We start from the raw sequence: 15779 nt of genomic DNA, 5'->3' as shown, positions 1-15779 counted from the left end.
TTTAAGGATCTGACTAGATCACTTAGAAATTAAGCAAGGATCTGTGTGTATGCACCTGAGTGACGGTGATGCGCGGTCCCACGTGACGCCATCGCCTGACTAGATCTTGATTGCATGTAGTCAAAATTCAGTCAGATCACCACTGGTCTCCTCAGAGAACACTGGTCCCCGCAGATCGCACAGCACACATCGCTGGTGCATAGCATGTGTGACTGCGATGTGTGCTGAGGGATTTGTTCTAAGCTGCATCGCTCAGCACAGGGCTGAAGTCGCCCCATGTGTAGTCCCCTTAGGGAAGGGAGAGAGTCGTAGTATAAATAGAGAATAAATGTCTAAGAATCTGTAGAGTTAACTGCAAGCTGTATGATATTTCCTGGCAATAATTAGGAAGAGTTGGGACAAAATAAGCCTGAGATTCAATTAAAATAACAGCCATCCATATTGATATTCCTCACCCTGCCCCTTTCAGGATCCATGATTCAAGACTTCCCACCTGTGAATGGTTACATTTGAGTTATACTTTGGGGGTAGAATAGATAGAGTAAAACGTCAGTACATTTGAATTTGTGATATCGTTCCTCATATCGCAATGATACCATTTCCAGTGAATCGATAGTTTGCATTGTTACGCATTTTGGTTCAGCACACAAAACAGTAACATCCGTCATTTGTATACATCAAACAGAGATGACGGAGGACCCACTGTCTCTCCGACAGAGCAGCCGATTAAGGTCAGAATGCACACTTACCATTCGGTAAGAGTGGTGTTCAGGATACCCAGCATTCCAATTTGCCTGCCCAGCTGCAACGTAGATATATCACAGCAGATGTGAAATATTTATGAACAACATTGTTCACAGGCATATTGGGTGTACACAACCACCGACGGGCTTGCTCTATGTAGCCAATTTGATGAAACGGTTGGTATATCCCCTAGTGTGTAATCTACTTGGAAGTAAGCAAAGATAACTAATGAAATGATTTGCTCCACTTGTAGATTTATATGCATCATCCCGCACAACAACTGAGGCCAACGGCTTGTTCACCGTCTCCAGCAAGCTTTTCTTGAAGCCCACAAAGGAAGACGCCGATGCTGTATTCTCCTGCAAGGTCGCCTTTCCCCTACCAAAAGACACCATCAGTCACATGGAGTCCAAGGAATTCAAGCTGTCTATACACTGTGAGTGAGACTCCTGGAAGTTAAATCTATCCTCTATCCCAGGGTTTCTCAAACTCGGTCCTCAGGACCCCACACAGTTCACGTTTTCCAGGTCACCCGGCAGGTGCACTGGTGCATTCATTACTCATTGACACATTTTGAAAGATCCACAGGTGGAGCTAATTATTTAACTTGTGATTCTAGGTGGCGACCAGCAAATCATGCACTGTGTGGGGTCCTGAGGACCGAGTTTGAGAACCTGTGCTCTATCCCATTCTATACTCCATGGGGGTTATTCTGGTTAATTCGTTCATATACGAATTTGCATCCTTGCAAGTAAATCTCTTGCGAATGGTGGCTTTACAAAAACATCCATTCGCAGCCTGCGGGGGAACACCCACGTCATTCGCTGGTCGCCGACCATCAAATGATTGAGGAACGTGCCCTGTTTTTATGGGAACGCCTATGAAACTCTGGGCATTCCAATTGGCACATGCACAGACTCAAAACATCGGTCCCCGGACCGAAGAAACTAGAATAACCATCTATGTCCGACTAACAATCAAGCCCACCATCTGTAACGTTTCCCTCTACAGTGCTATAACCATTACCTTCTTTACTTGTTTCAGATTACACAGAAAATGTGATGTTTATGGTGCTACCTGCTCAACCCATTAAGGAGGGAGACACCGTGACCTTGCGCTGTGAAGGAGACGGAAATCCATCCCCAACGTTCCTCTTCCACAAACTAAAGGTATTTGGTGTAGAACTGTATCTGTTATAGCCAGCCTGCCTTAGGCGTACCATATATTTAATGTTGCCTCTGTCATTCATCTATCATCTATTCAGGGCACAGACGATGAGGAGCTGAACTCAGTAGATGGCATTTACGTATTTGATAACATCTCCAGGAATGATGCTGGGAAGTACCGATGCGAAGCTCTCGATTTTGACAGCCCTGAACATGTCCAGCTCGTAAAGGAGCTAGAATTCAATGTGCACTGTAAGTGTAGTATGGTCCTTTTCCTCTCCCTGGCCGAGCCCAGAGTTTCCTTTTTCGTGGTCCTTACATAAAGGTTGTATTCTCCATTCTGTAAAGGTCATTTGCGAAAGTCCAAAAGCATAGAGCTAATTTGCTCAAATATGCCTAATTGTCTGGATTTATAGGTGCAAAACCTCCCACATCCCGGTATTTGGAACAACAACCAATAAAAAGATCCTACTGTACTATTGTCGGACTGCTAACAAAGTTTGCCCCTACAGACCCCAACATTGTTTTAAACTTCTACAAAAAAAAAAAAAAAATTACATTAAGGACAGTTCCAGAGTATTGTCCATTTTACTGCTAGACACAGAGGTGTATTCAATGGATTTTGCGAGCTGTGACAGTGAACAGTGCTCACTGCTCGCTGTCACAGCTCGCAGGGTCAGTATTCAACTGACCCCCTGCACACGCCTTTTTCCCCTCGTTAGGTTTTCGTAGCGAGGGGGTTACGGCATATGCGGCCACTAAAACAGCGAAGCTTGCGGCTAAATGCATTAGCCGCGAGCCTCGCTGTTTGGGGGAATCCTCGCCATCCTGTGACAGCAAGGATTCCCCCCGGAACATAAAATAGGGTGAGTGGCCAGCATCGGGGGTTAAACAGCGAGGGTCGCTTGTTTTCGGTGATCCCCACCGTTTAACCCCCTTGCCGGCCGCATTGAAAACGGCCCACAGTGTCAAGTGTCATATAGCCTTCATTAATTTGTTAATCTTTTGTCACATAATAGCATTTTCTCCTCTGACCTACAGACCTAAACCCAGTCACAGTTATCCCATCGGAACAAGAAAAACATTCCGTAGGGGGGGATATCCAACTGTTTTGCTCTTGTGATGGCTCAGAAAAACCCAATCTAGTCTGGAAAAAGGTAATGTAATCGCTAGCCCTTCCTTCTATCATTTTTTTCCATTAGTAATTTATGTGCAAAACATTCAATTTACTTCAGAGTGTTTTTTTTTTCTTATTATTTTGTCTATCTATAGGATCAGGTTGTTTTGTCTGAAAACAGTAGGTATCGGCTGCGTAATTTGTCCTTTTCCGATTCCGGGGTTTATACGTGTGAAGCTACTGTGGCGACAGTTCCAGGTCTGCACAAGGAGCAGAGCATCAGTGTTATTGTGGAGGGTGAGTGCAAATCTATATCATCTGCACTAATGTTATATAGATTTCATAAGACGAAACTCCACACCTATGCAGTCTTCTCCAAACCACCCATAAAGTACCTAGAACAGAGTGCAAGATGTGCAAGAGTGCAGAAAGCAAAGCAAGTTTAGGCAGCAGGCAAACTGACCCGTTCAACCATTAACATCATACTCTTTTTTTATTATTATTATTTGATGTATATTTTTTGTTGTTGTTGTTAACTAGGACCCCCAATGCTGGAATTTGGAAATGACTTCTTTGAAGTACCTGCCGAAGGAGAGATGTTGACATTAATGTGCGAAGCAAAGGGTTACCCTGAGCCTGTGATAACCTGGAATCCCCCAGAGCTGAAGGTACAAGGCTGTACTTTACTGTATTATGCCCGTGGTCATTCCTAATACTGTGACAAAGGGGGTGATTCTGATAAGCTCAGTAAGCTGCGAAGCTCGCAGCCTACTGAGCACCGGCAGGCATCAGCCTGTCCTCACACCCATGGGAACGCCCAGCGTTTTAATGGGGACGCCCATAAAATGCGGGGCGTTCCCATGGCCACGCCATGCCCCTGTCCCTCCCTCCCTACTGCGAATGTCCCGGCACATGGGTTACTCGCCACAGTCGTTTGCAGTTGGGGTTTGCACATGCGCACAAGTGCGCACTCTCAAACCCCATCAATCGGAGAAGGGCCAAATTCGGATCACTACAAGTGATCCAGTATCAGCCCCAAAATTCCTTTTAGTAACTATGTTAACCATACTGTGCCTTGTGCTGGCTTTTGTCACCCTGAAGATCGGAACAAGGTCAGTCGTTGTCCCCACACTTGCGGTCGTTGAAAGCCCTTTGTTTTGTATCCTCTTGGTCATTTTAGCAGATGGTCTTCACTCTATGACACATTAGATCATTTTGTTCCTGGACTCTGCATCGCTCACAGCCCATGTGTAGGCCATACTGGCCAGAACGCTCCATCATCTATTAGTCTTCTGGTCCTTTTGGGTTATTGTTCTTTTTGAATGTGTCTGGCGGGTTCCATACCTTTCTCTTGACTAATTCCATCCAAATAGTAGTCTTTGTTCTGAGTCCTCGTCAGACTCTTGCCTGTGTACAGTGATTGTTGTGTTCCTCTTTCAGGGTTCCCGGTCTGTCTCTGGCCTGAATGTAGTAAGTGAGGTCTCCGTGAAGGTCACGTCCAAGCTCATTAATGACGTCTCTTGCAAGGCGCAGAATGCTCTTGGAACCAGGGAGAAGAAATTCACACTAAGCATTTGTAAGTCTAATATAGGGAAGGGCGTAACATGGCGAGTGGGTGGGTGTATGATGAAATGCCACTGCATATTATTGACCTTATAGCTAGGGTTAGGGTATGTAAATTTTCCTAACCATTCTCTTCTTCTGTTCAGATGTTTTTGGCCTTCTCAGTCAGTGTGGTTAATCCCTCAAATTAACTCCTTTACAGATTTTCTAAATGTATTAGGGATTGGTACTAAATCCCGGCGGTCGGAGTCCCAACGCCGAAATCCCAACCGCTGAAATCCCGACAAGGGGGGGGCGTGGATCGCCCCCCCCCCCCTTGCGATTTATCACATGCGAAACTTGGCACATGAAGTGCCATCGCATGTGATCCCTCCCGGGGAGCTGCTGGGACAATCGGGTCCGACTTGTCCTTATGACAAGTCTGACAAATGTATGGGGGGCCATACAGTTGCTGGATTGGGCGAGGAAGTCAGGCCTGTTGAATAATTCAGTTAATTGCTGTTTAATCAAAATTCTATTATAATGGGCAAATGGAAAACAAATTCAAATATTTATGTTTATCACTGGATTTAGTTATTTTTTTTATGTATTATTATTTTTTTTGACCTGTAACTTCAGATATTCCTATAATATTTCTTCTCTCTGCACAGTGAGCCTGGTCGCCCCAAGCACTGCCCCTGCCCAAGGTAACTACAGCCATCCTGTGAGCAGACATTGTTTGTGTACACATTTTGAATTTTCTAGGGCCCCATTTATCAACGATTCGTAACCCCTTTGCCACATGCTAATGGGGTTACGTTCTACTTTCAGCATTCATCAAACAGCAGTAAACAAAGGACCTTATTCAGGTCCATACGCAAATTCGCATGCGAGGGCAATGTTTTTTAAATGCACATGCGTATTTCTGCGCATGCCCCGGGTGCGTGTGTCCGCAGCGAACGGATTGTTCGCAGGGTGCACGCACCCAACATTGTGGCTGGGGGAGGGGGGGGGGGGGACTCGCCCATGGGAACACCCAGAATTTCACACTGGGTGTTCCCATGGAAATCGCCCATTTACATGGGCGCCAGGGGCAGGTAGCTGACATCTGGCTTCCGCAGAGCCTTTCTGTGCATTGCCAGGTCTCCTCTGGGTGACAAAGTCATGCACATGTGCCTACTTGATGTCACACACGGCCATGACTCAGCAGCCTGTCTCTGGCAGTGCTTGGCTGCCAGTAGGAGAGCGAAGGACCCTGCTGAGTGGGAGACAGCGCTGGACCTTGCTGGAGATGTAAGTTATGAACTCCAGCTGCCTCCTGATTTGTATCATAGTGATACTAAACATATCCTGCTGCTGCTGCTGGTGTTATTCTTCATTGATAAATGGGGCCCTTAATTAGTCACAATATTGAGATCTGTCAGCAAATTTTTGTTGGGCATCTGTATATCTAACAGCTCTTGTCATGACCGCGCTGGCCCTCATTGCAGCCCTGCTCCTACTGCTTGTGCACCGCTGCTCACGTGTCTGATTCTATCTTCTTGTCTTCCACAGAGCAAAGCGGAGGAAGCAGCACAGCCATCATCGCCGTCGTTGTGTGTGTCATACTCCTGCTGCTGGTCGTCGCTCTGTTCTATTTCCTCCAGAAGAAAGGGAAGCTGGCATGTGGACGGTCAGAGAAGCAGCCTCTGTAAGTTGGCCAGGGTGTACTCGGGAATGGGAGGGTTGGCTGCAATGGAAATGTCAAGAGAGCGTATACTTACTCGCAGCTTATGTATAGAGCCTTATAGTAACGCTAGAACCACTGGTAATGGCACTGCAGTCCTATGAGGCTATTTTGGGGTAGTGCTGTTTTCCTCTCAGCAAGATCACTCAATTGTCGATAAAACCTCCCAGGATGTGTGGGTGTCATTGATGCGCTGATTCTGATCCTGACAGATCTGTGTGCACAGACACAAATGATAAGTTTTTGTATACAGCTCCTACGCAGATGCCAAGCTTTATGCATTCTTACGCATGCCGGTTGCAACTTGGTTGGATCTGTCTTTCTGTAAGACTGAATGCTTTAGGGGACCTGGTGCCACCAGTGCTATAATCAGAAGCACCAGATCTGTGAGTGTGCCCTGGGTGTGTAGTTAAATCTCCTTGCTATTCAGAGCCCAGCATACTGGGTAGGGACGCCTGTTTCTGTCGTATGTCCTTTATCCAGCATAGGGTCTGACAAGTGTTGATATACAAGTGCGGCGGCTGGCATGAAAACAGTGGGCGGCACAGCTTTCCGCTTGCAGACATATTGGCCCCCCCGCATTGGCTGAACAAAATCTCAAATTAGCATACGGTAGTAAATGTGGCTTCCATGCCCGTAAAGTTGCCTCTGTGCGGATATCAGCCCATGAGATTGGAAGAAGGAATGTAGAGGTGGCTCGTTGTGGTGGAATAGGTTCCTATCATGCCTAAGGTGCATATACAGAGTATCATTGTACCTGGTGACTGCACCCCTCTGTAGTGGTAAACAGCCAAGCAGGCTTCCATTGCATACTGCACAGGAGATATTTGGGTTCCTATTATTTCCTTCCCAACCTCTACAGCTATCTCTGATCTCACAGTACTTTCTCCTGATCTCCGCATAATCTCATTGTACTCTCATTATACATGGCCTATTGCCAGACTAATCTGCAGTATTCATCCGCACAGTATCCTGTAGGCTCAGATTAGAAGTCGCTCCTTCTGATAAAGATCCGATTGAACTGTGGCTAAATAATGGAACTTGCCGGATGGACTTGAGCGGTGCTGTCAATAGCACAAAGGCCGCATTTTATAAATACATCGGGATGGGCCGAGCTCCATCATAAAATCATTATCTTATAAAACAGTGGTAGGTCATTCTCAGGATAGCTGGGGCTATCACAGGGCCTTGGCGTGGTATGTGCACTGCCTTGATATGAGGTTATACTGTCTGAAGGTCTTGTTTTGGGGACTTATCTCAGGGAAGATGTGAGGCGATTACAGTCACAGTTATATAGATGGCTCCAACTGTGCCTGATTACTTCTAAACACAAGACTTGTTAGTATTTTAAGACTCGCATTGCAGTCTGTGTTATATTGTAGCTAGATTACACAGAAAGCTTGGCATACCATAAATGCCTGTGTTCAGTGTTGGCACCGCTTACCATGGGATGTTATCTGTCTGCCAGTCAGCAGCTGCACATGGTGGCTACGGGCCAGGGTGCCCACCACTAGTTCTGTTTCCCCATCATGTGTGTCGCATCTTTCTTCTGTGTGTTCCTGATCTTTTAGATCCTTGGCGCTCCATTTTAAATAGCTTTTTATGTACACAAGCTGGCACTCATGGCAATATTTCTATACGTCCTTTGGCTTACTTGCCGATTTTATGTCTGAAAAATACATATGTGCCAGATGTATCAAGCTTCAAAAAGTGATAACGTGGAGAGTGAAAAACAGCCAGCCAATCAGCTCCTTCCTGTCATGTTACAGGCTGGGTTTGAAATATGACAGGTAGGAGCTGATTGGCTGGTGGTTTATTACTCTCCACATTGTCACTTTTTGAAGCCTTGGTACATCTGCCCTAAAATGTTGTGATGAAAGTTATGAACAATGTCATGGTTAGATATGGGGGGGGGGGGGGGCAGATTGGGAACTAAAAGTGACCCTGGAAAAGTTTTTAGAAGTAGCCTAACGTGAGCTGCACCAACACCATATAGGTGGGTGTAATACATCGCTGCACTGCGTGGCAGCCTTTGGTTTCAATATGTTTGGCAGTCAGATGGCCGCTAGACCTTTCACATTCTGTGACAAATCATAAACCTCCACATTTTAACTATTTCTCCATCAAGCAGATAAACAACTTATTGTCATAATCGCCTGAATATGACAAATATCCCTGCCCCTCCCCAGTGGAACCCAGAAACTCCCCAGACATTGATATACTCCCAGATAGCCCCCACTCCTGTTTCATTAGCATATGTCACAATGGATATAGATGACCGCCCACAATGGATGGACAACCACAAAGACTGTTTGTGCGGGAGGCAGGAGGGGGGACAGGGCCACTACTCTTGGCAGGGCCCGATCTTAAAAAAGTCACTGGCTGACAGGTGCCCTCATAGGTGTGTCGGCCTCCCGGGAATCTTCCCTATAAGGTGTATGGCCAATCCGGCCTGCTTATTAAGTACTCGTTATCCTGGTTGATTATGTGTTACACGTTTACCCTGTTACACTGTAATAGTGATTCAGGCATTACCTGCTACATTAAAGGTTCGCTATGGACCATGGTTTCAGCATGTCTGCGATACAGTATATATATATATATATATATATATATATATATATATATACATATATGAGTTGTTCAATAAAATGATGAACTTTAATCCCCCCCCCCCCCCCAAAAAAAAAAAAAAAACAGTGTCACTTACCTGGCCATCGGTGCTGGAGTCGGGCAGCGGCGGTCAGGAGCCCGGCGACTTTGATTGGGAGCTAGGTGGCGGTGGTCTGGAGGCGGGCAGCTGTGCAGGAGCTGGCCGGCGGTGGTCGGGAGGCGGCAAATGGTGATGGCGTGCTGATGGCGATGAGGTCGGGTACCGGGCAGTGGTCTGGTGGGTGGCCGTGGAGCAGCAGACGGCTGCGCAGCGTGAGGCCCCTCGATGGACCAATTTACTACTTTGTGTGCTAAAAGATGTCATAACAGAAAGTGAAATAAATTTTTGTAAGGACACTGATCTGTTTCAAACTTGCTGGATATGGAGAGCGAGCTGTAAAGACAGAAATTGGAGGTAGGAGCACATAGAGACTGTGGTTGGGGTGGAGAGTTTGAGGGCTTAAAACTGACACAGCTCAAAGTGAAAGAAAAAACTGTCACAGGTCAAAGTGAAAGTACATTTAAAAAGTTGTACAGGCACAATGCTGGTGGTAGATTAGTTGTGCAGCACAATATATGACTATATTGCTGGGTACAGTGTGTGATGGAAAATAGCGGGTTGCCGTGGTGGGGAGTGGGGCACATAGGCTGGTAAATATAATACTTTTGGCTGCTACTTGGTGGTGCCCATGATCCTTTTACTTACCCACACCCATTGATCAATTTCCCAATGCACTGGAACCATGTCATCACCTGTGCACTTATCCCATTGCCACACATACAGAGTAGCATGGCCTGCTACTCAATAGTGTTTTGCTTAGTGCGTCTGGTCCCATGCTGACAACATTTCTTATAGAAATGTCATTAGACATGCTTCCAGTATGTCACCAAATCCACACCCTGGTTCATGCAAGTCAAATTAATTCCAGGCATGTCGACTTCACCTTCAACTGTCACGAGTGGGAAAGAAAAACAGTTTGTATCCCTATTGCACACTGAATGAGAAATATACATATAATAATCAGACAATACAGAGATCTTGGTTGCATATATCTGCAGATATAGGGTTAAGCCCCCAGGCCGTACGTCAAGGCGTCTCTGTCACTGGGGGTCCCTAACACTGGGTATGGGTCTGGGGTGTGGGCCCCCAACATGCCGACACAGGCTGACTACTCCAGGGCAGCACACAAATGAAAATTAGTAAGTGTTAAATAAGAAGCACATAAGTGCTATGTAGGGAGGTGAAGGTGTGATTAAAATAATACAATAGGGAAAAAACATAAATGTTAATAAAGTGTTAGGGTGTGCTACCCTGGAGCAGACCAGCCATACCAACAAAGGGGGAATCACACTCCCAAACCCATCCCATGCACAATAACAAATTTATGGGCCTAATAGCCCAGTGTAAGGCCACATGATAATGGCTTTACAACATCTGAGAGCCAGCTTACCTGGAGATACCCCTGGCTTCTCCAATGGCACTCAGGTGTCAGCAATCCCTCCTATTGCTGACCCATCTATGCCTCTCAACTGCACAACATTTTTATTGGTAAGCTGCTCAATCAGAGGTCTGTCATTCAGGTGCCAACAGGGAGGGGTAAATCTGGTTAGGAAAGAAAAACAGTTTGTATCCCTATTGCACACTGAATGAGAAATATACATATAATAATCAGACAATACAGAGATCTTGGTTGCATATATCTGCAGATATAGGGTTAAGCCCCCAGGCCGTACGTCAAGGCGTCTCTGTCACTGGGGGTCCCTAACACTGGGTATGGGTCTGGGGTGTGGGCCCCCAACATGCCGACACAGGCTGACTACTCCAGGGCAGCACACAAATGAAAATTAGTAAGTGTTAAATAAGAAGCACATAAGTGCTATGTAGGGAGGTGAAGGTGTGATTAAAATAATACAATAGGGAAAAAACATAAATGTTAATAAAGTGTTAGGGTGTGCTACCCTGGAGCAGACCAGCCATACCAACAAAGGGGGAATCACACTCCCAAACCCATCCCATGCACAATAACAAATTTATGGGCCTAATAGCCCAGTGTAAGGCCACATGATAATGGCTTTACAACATCTGAGAGCCAGCTTACCTGGAGATACCCCTGGCTTCTCCAATGGCACTCAGGTGTCAGCAATCCCTCCTATTGCTGACCCATCTATGCCTCTCAACTGCACAACATTTTTATTGGTAAGCTGCTCAATCAGAGGTCTGTCATTCAGGTGCCAACAGGGAGGGGTAAATCTGGTTAGGAAAGAAAAACAGTTTGTATCCCTATTGCACACTGAATGAGAAATATACATATAATAATCAGACAATACAGAGATCTTGGTTGCATATATCTGCAGATATAGGGTTAAGCCCCCAGGCCATACGTCAAGGCGTCTCTGTCACTGGGGGTCCCTAACACTGGGTATGGGTCTGGGGTGTGGGCCCCCAACATGCCGACACAGGCTGACTACTCCAGGGCAGCACACAAATGAAAATTAGTAAGTGTTAAATAAGAAGCACATAAGTGCTATGTAGGGAGGTGAAGGTGTGATTAAAATAATACAATAGGGAAAAAACATAAATGTTAATAAAGTGTTAGGGTGTGCTACCCTGGAGCAGACCAGCCATACCAACAAAGGGGGAATCACACTCCCAAACCCATCCCATGCACAATAACAAATTTATGGGCCTAATAGCCCAGTGTAAGGCCACATGATAATGGCTTTACAACATCTGAGAGCCAGCTTACCTGGAGATACCCCTGGCTTCTCCAATGGCACTCAGGTGTCAGCAATCCCTCCTATTGCTGACCCATCTATGCCTCTCAACTGCACAACATTTTTATTGGTAAGCTGCTCAATCAGAGGTCTGTCATTCAGGTGCCAACAGGGAGGGGTAAATCTGGTTAGGAAAGAAAAACAGTTTGTATCCCTATTGCACACTGAATGAGAAATATACATATAATAATCAGACAATACAGAGATCTTGGTTGCATATATCTGCAGATATAGGGTTAAGCCCCCAGGCCGTACGTCAAGGCGTCTCTGTCACTGGGGGTCCCTAACACTGGGTATGGGTCTGGGGTGTGGGCCCCCAACATGCCGACACAGGCTGACTACTCCAGGGCAGCACACAAATGAAAATTAGTAAGTGTTAAATAAGAAGCACATAAGTGCTATGTAGGGAGGTGAAGGTGTGATTAAAATAATACAATAGGGAAAAAACATAAATGTTAATAAAGTGTTAGGGTGTGCTACCCTGGAGCAGACCAGCCATACCAACAAAGGGGGAATCACACTCCCAAACCCATCCCATGCACAATAACAAATTTATGGGCCTAATAGCCCAGTGTAAGGCCACATGATAATGGCTTTACAACATCTGAGAGCCAGCTTACCTGGAGATACCCCTGGCTTCTCCAATGGCACTCAGGTGTCAGCAATCCCTTCTATTGCTGACCCATCTATGCCTCTCAACTGCACAACATTTTTATTGGTAAGCTGCTCAATCAGAGGTCTGTCATTCAGGTGCCAACAGGGAGGGGTAAATCTGGTTAGGAAAGAAAAACAGTTTGTATCCCTATTGCACACTGAATGAGAAATATACATATAATAATCAGACAATACAGAGATCTTGGTTGCATATATCTGCAGATATAGGGTTAAGCCCCCAGGCCGTACGTCAAGGCGTCTCTGTCACTGGGGGTCCCTAACACTGGGTATGGGTCTGGGGTGTGGGCCCCCAACATGCCGACACAGGCTGACTACTCCAGGGCAGCACACAAATGAAAATTAGTAAGTGTTAAATAAGAAGCACATAAGTGCTATGTAGGGAGGTGAAGGTGTGATTAAAATAATACAATAGGGAAAAAACATAAATGTTAATAAAGTGTTAGGGTGTGCTACCCTGGAGCAGACCAGCCATACCAACAAAGGGGGAATCACACTCCCAAACCCATCCCATGCACAATAACAAATTTATGGGCCTAATAGCCCAGTGTAAGGCCACATGATAATGGCTTTACAACATCTGAGAGCCAGCTTACCTGGAGATACCCCTGGCTTCTCCAATGGCACTCAGGTGTCAGCAATCCCTCCTATTGCTGACCCATCTATGCCTCTCAACTGCACAACATTTTTATTGGTAAGCTGCTCAATCAGAGGTCTGTCATTCAGGTGCCAACAGGGAGGGGTAAATCTGGTTAGGAAAGAAAAACAGTTTGTATCCCTATTGCACACTGAATGAGAAATATACATATAATAATCAGACAATACAGAGATCTTGGTTGCATATATCTGCAGATATAGGGTTAAGCCCCCAGGCCGTACGTCAGGGCGTCTCTGTCACTGGGGGTCCCTAACACTGGGTATGGGTCTGGGGTGTGGGCCCCCAACATGCCGACACAGGCTGACTACTCCAGGGCAGCACACAAATGAAAATTAGTAAGTGTTAAATAAGAAGCACATAAGTGCTATGTAGGGAGGTGAAGGTGTGATTAAAATAATACAATAGGGAAAAAACATAAATGTTAATAAAGTGTTAGGGTGTGCTACCCTGGAGCAGACCAGCCATACCAACAAAGGGGGAATCACACTCCCAAACCCATCCCATGCACAATAACAAATTTATGGGCCTAATAGCCCAGTGTAAGGCCACATGATAATGGCTTTACAACATCTGAGAGCCAGCTTACCTGGAGATACCCCTGGCTTCTCCAATGGCACTCAGGTGTCAGCAATCCCTCCTATTGCTGACCCATCTATGCCTCTCAACTGCACAACATTTTTATTGGTAAGCTGCTCAATCAGAGGTCTGTCATTCAGGTGCCAACAGGGAGGGGTAAATCTGGTTAGGAAAGAAAAACAGTTTGTATCCCTATTGCACACTGAATGAGAAATATACATATAATAATCAGACAATACAGAGATCTTGGTTGCATATATCTGCAGATATAGGGTTAAGCCCCCAGGCCGTACGTCAAGGCGTCTCTGGGGGTCCCTAACACTGGGTATGGGTCTGGGGTGTGGGCCCCCAACATGCCGACACAGGCTGACTACTCCAGGGCAGCACACAAATGAAAATTAGTAAGTGTTAAATAAGAAGCACATAAGTGCTATGTAGGGAGGTGAAGGTGTGATTAAAATAATACAATAGGGAAAAAACATAAATGTTAATAAAGTGTTAGGGTGTGCTACCCTGGAGCAGACCAGCCATACCAACAAAGGGGGAATCACACTCCCAAACCCATCCCATGCACAATAACAAATTTATGGGCCTAATAGCCCAGTGTAAGGCCACATGATAATGGCTTTACAACATCTGAGAGCCAGCTTACCTGGAGATACCCCTGGCTTCTCCAATGGCACTCAGGTGTCAGCAATCCCTCCTATTGCTGACCCATCTATGCCTCTCAACTGCACAACATTTTTATTGGTAAGCTGCTCAATCAGAGGTCTGTCATTCAGGTGCCAACAGGGAGGGGTAAATCTGGTTAGGAAAGAAAAACAGTTTGTATCCCTATTGCACACTGAATGAGAAATATACATATAATAATCAGACAATACAGAGATCTTGGTTGCATATATCTGCAGATATAGGGTTAAGCCCCCAGGCCGTACGTCAAGGCGTCTCTGTCACTGGGGGTCCCTAACACTGGGTATGGGTCTGGGGTGTGGGCCCCCAACATGCCGACACAGGCTGACTACTCCAGGGCAGCACACAAATGAAAATTAGTAAGTGTTAAATAAGAAGCACATAAGTGCTATGTAGGGAGGTGAAGGTGTGATTAAAATAATACAATAGGGAAAAAACATAAATGTTAATAAAGTGTTAGGGTGTGCTACCCTGGAGCAGACCAGCCATACCAACAAAGGGGGAATCACACTCCCAAACCCATCCCATGCACAATAACAAATTTATGGGCCTAATAGCCCAGTGTAAGGCCACATGATAATGGCTTTACAACATCTGAGAGCCAGCTTACCTGGAGATACCCCTGGCTTCTCCAATGGCACTCAGGTGTCAGCAATCCCTCCTATTGCTGACCCATCTATGCCTCTCAACTGCACAACATTTTTATTGGTAAGCTGCTCAATCAGAGGTCTGTCATTCAGGTGCCAACAGGGAGGGGTAAATCTGGTTAGGAAAGAAAAACAGTTTGTATCCCTATTGCACACTGAATGAGAAATATACATATAATAATCAGACAATACAGAGATCTTGGTTGCATATATCTGCAGATATAGGGTTAAGCCCCCAGGCCGTACGTCAAGGCGTCTCTGTCACTGGGGGTCCCTAACACTGGGTATGGGTCTGGGGTGTGGGCCCCCAACATGCCGACACAGGCTGACTACTCCAGGGCAGCACACAAATGAAAATTAGTAAGTGTTAAATAAGAAGCACATAAGTGCTATGTAGGGAGGTGAAGGTGTGATTAAAATAATACAATAGGGAAAAAACATAAATGTTAATAAAGTGTTAGGGTGTGCTACCCTGGAGCAGACCAGCCATACCAACAAAGGGGGAATCACACTCCCAAACCCATCCCATGCACAATAACAAATTTATGGGCCTAATAGCCCAGTGTAAGGCCACATGATAATGGCTTTACAACATCTGAGAGCCAGCTTACCTGGAGATACCCCTGGCTTCTCCAATGGCACTCAGGTGTCAGCAATCCCTCCTATTGCTGACCCATCTATGCCTCTCAACTGCACAACATTTTTATTGGTAAGCTGCTCAATCAGAGGTCTGTCATTCAGGTGCCAACAGGGAGGGGTAAATCTGGTTAGGAAAGAAAAACAGTTTGTATCCCTATTGCACACTGAATGAGAA

General features: G+C 45.8%; 1 protein-coding gene across 1 annotated transcript in view; it reads left to right on the top strand.

Annotated features, from left to right (window-relative positions):
- BCAM (basal cell adhesion molecule (Lutheran blood group)) overlaps window positions 1-15779 on the top strand; it is a 64270-nt gene that overhangs the window by 33884 nt on the left and 14607 nt on the right. The window contains exons 6-14 of the mRNA XM_083162566.1: window positions 998-1180; window positions 1789-1913; window positions 2009-2162; window positions 2952-3067; window positions 3183-3324; window positions 3568-3695; window positions 4468-4603; window positions 5241-5276; window positions 6124-6259. Of these exons, the coding sequence (XP_083018692.1) occupies window positions 998-1180; window positions 1789-1913; window positions 2009-2162; window positions 2952-3067; window positions 3183-3324; window positions 3568-3695; window positions 4468-4603; window positions 5241-5276; window positions 6124-6259 (1156 nt within the window). The remainder of the gene's footprint in view (window positions 1-997; window positions 1181-1788; window positions 1914-2008; window positions 2163-2951; window positions 3068-3182; window positions 3325-3567; window positions 3696-4467; window positions 4604-5240; window positions 5277-6123; window positions 6260-15779) is intronic.

Source organism: Crinia signifera, chromosome 19, assembly GCF_055691185.1.
Source record: "Crinia signifera chromosome 19, ASM5569118v1, whole genome shotgun sequence".
Taxonomy (NCBI): Eukaryota; Metazoa; Chordata; class Amphibia; order Anura; family Myobatrachidae; genus Crinia; species Crinia signifera.
Note: the sequence above shows the minus strand (reverse complement) of the source record. Positions and strands in the feature narration are given on the sequence as shown.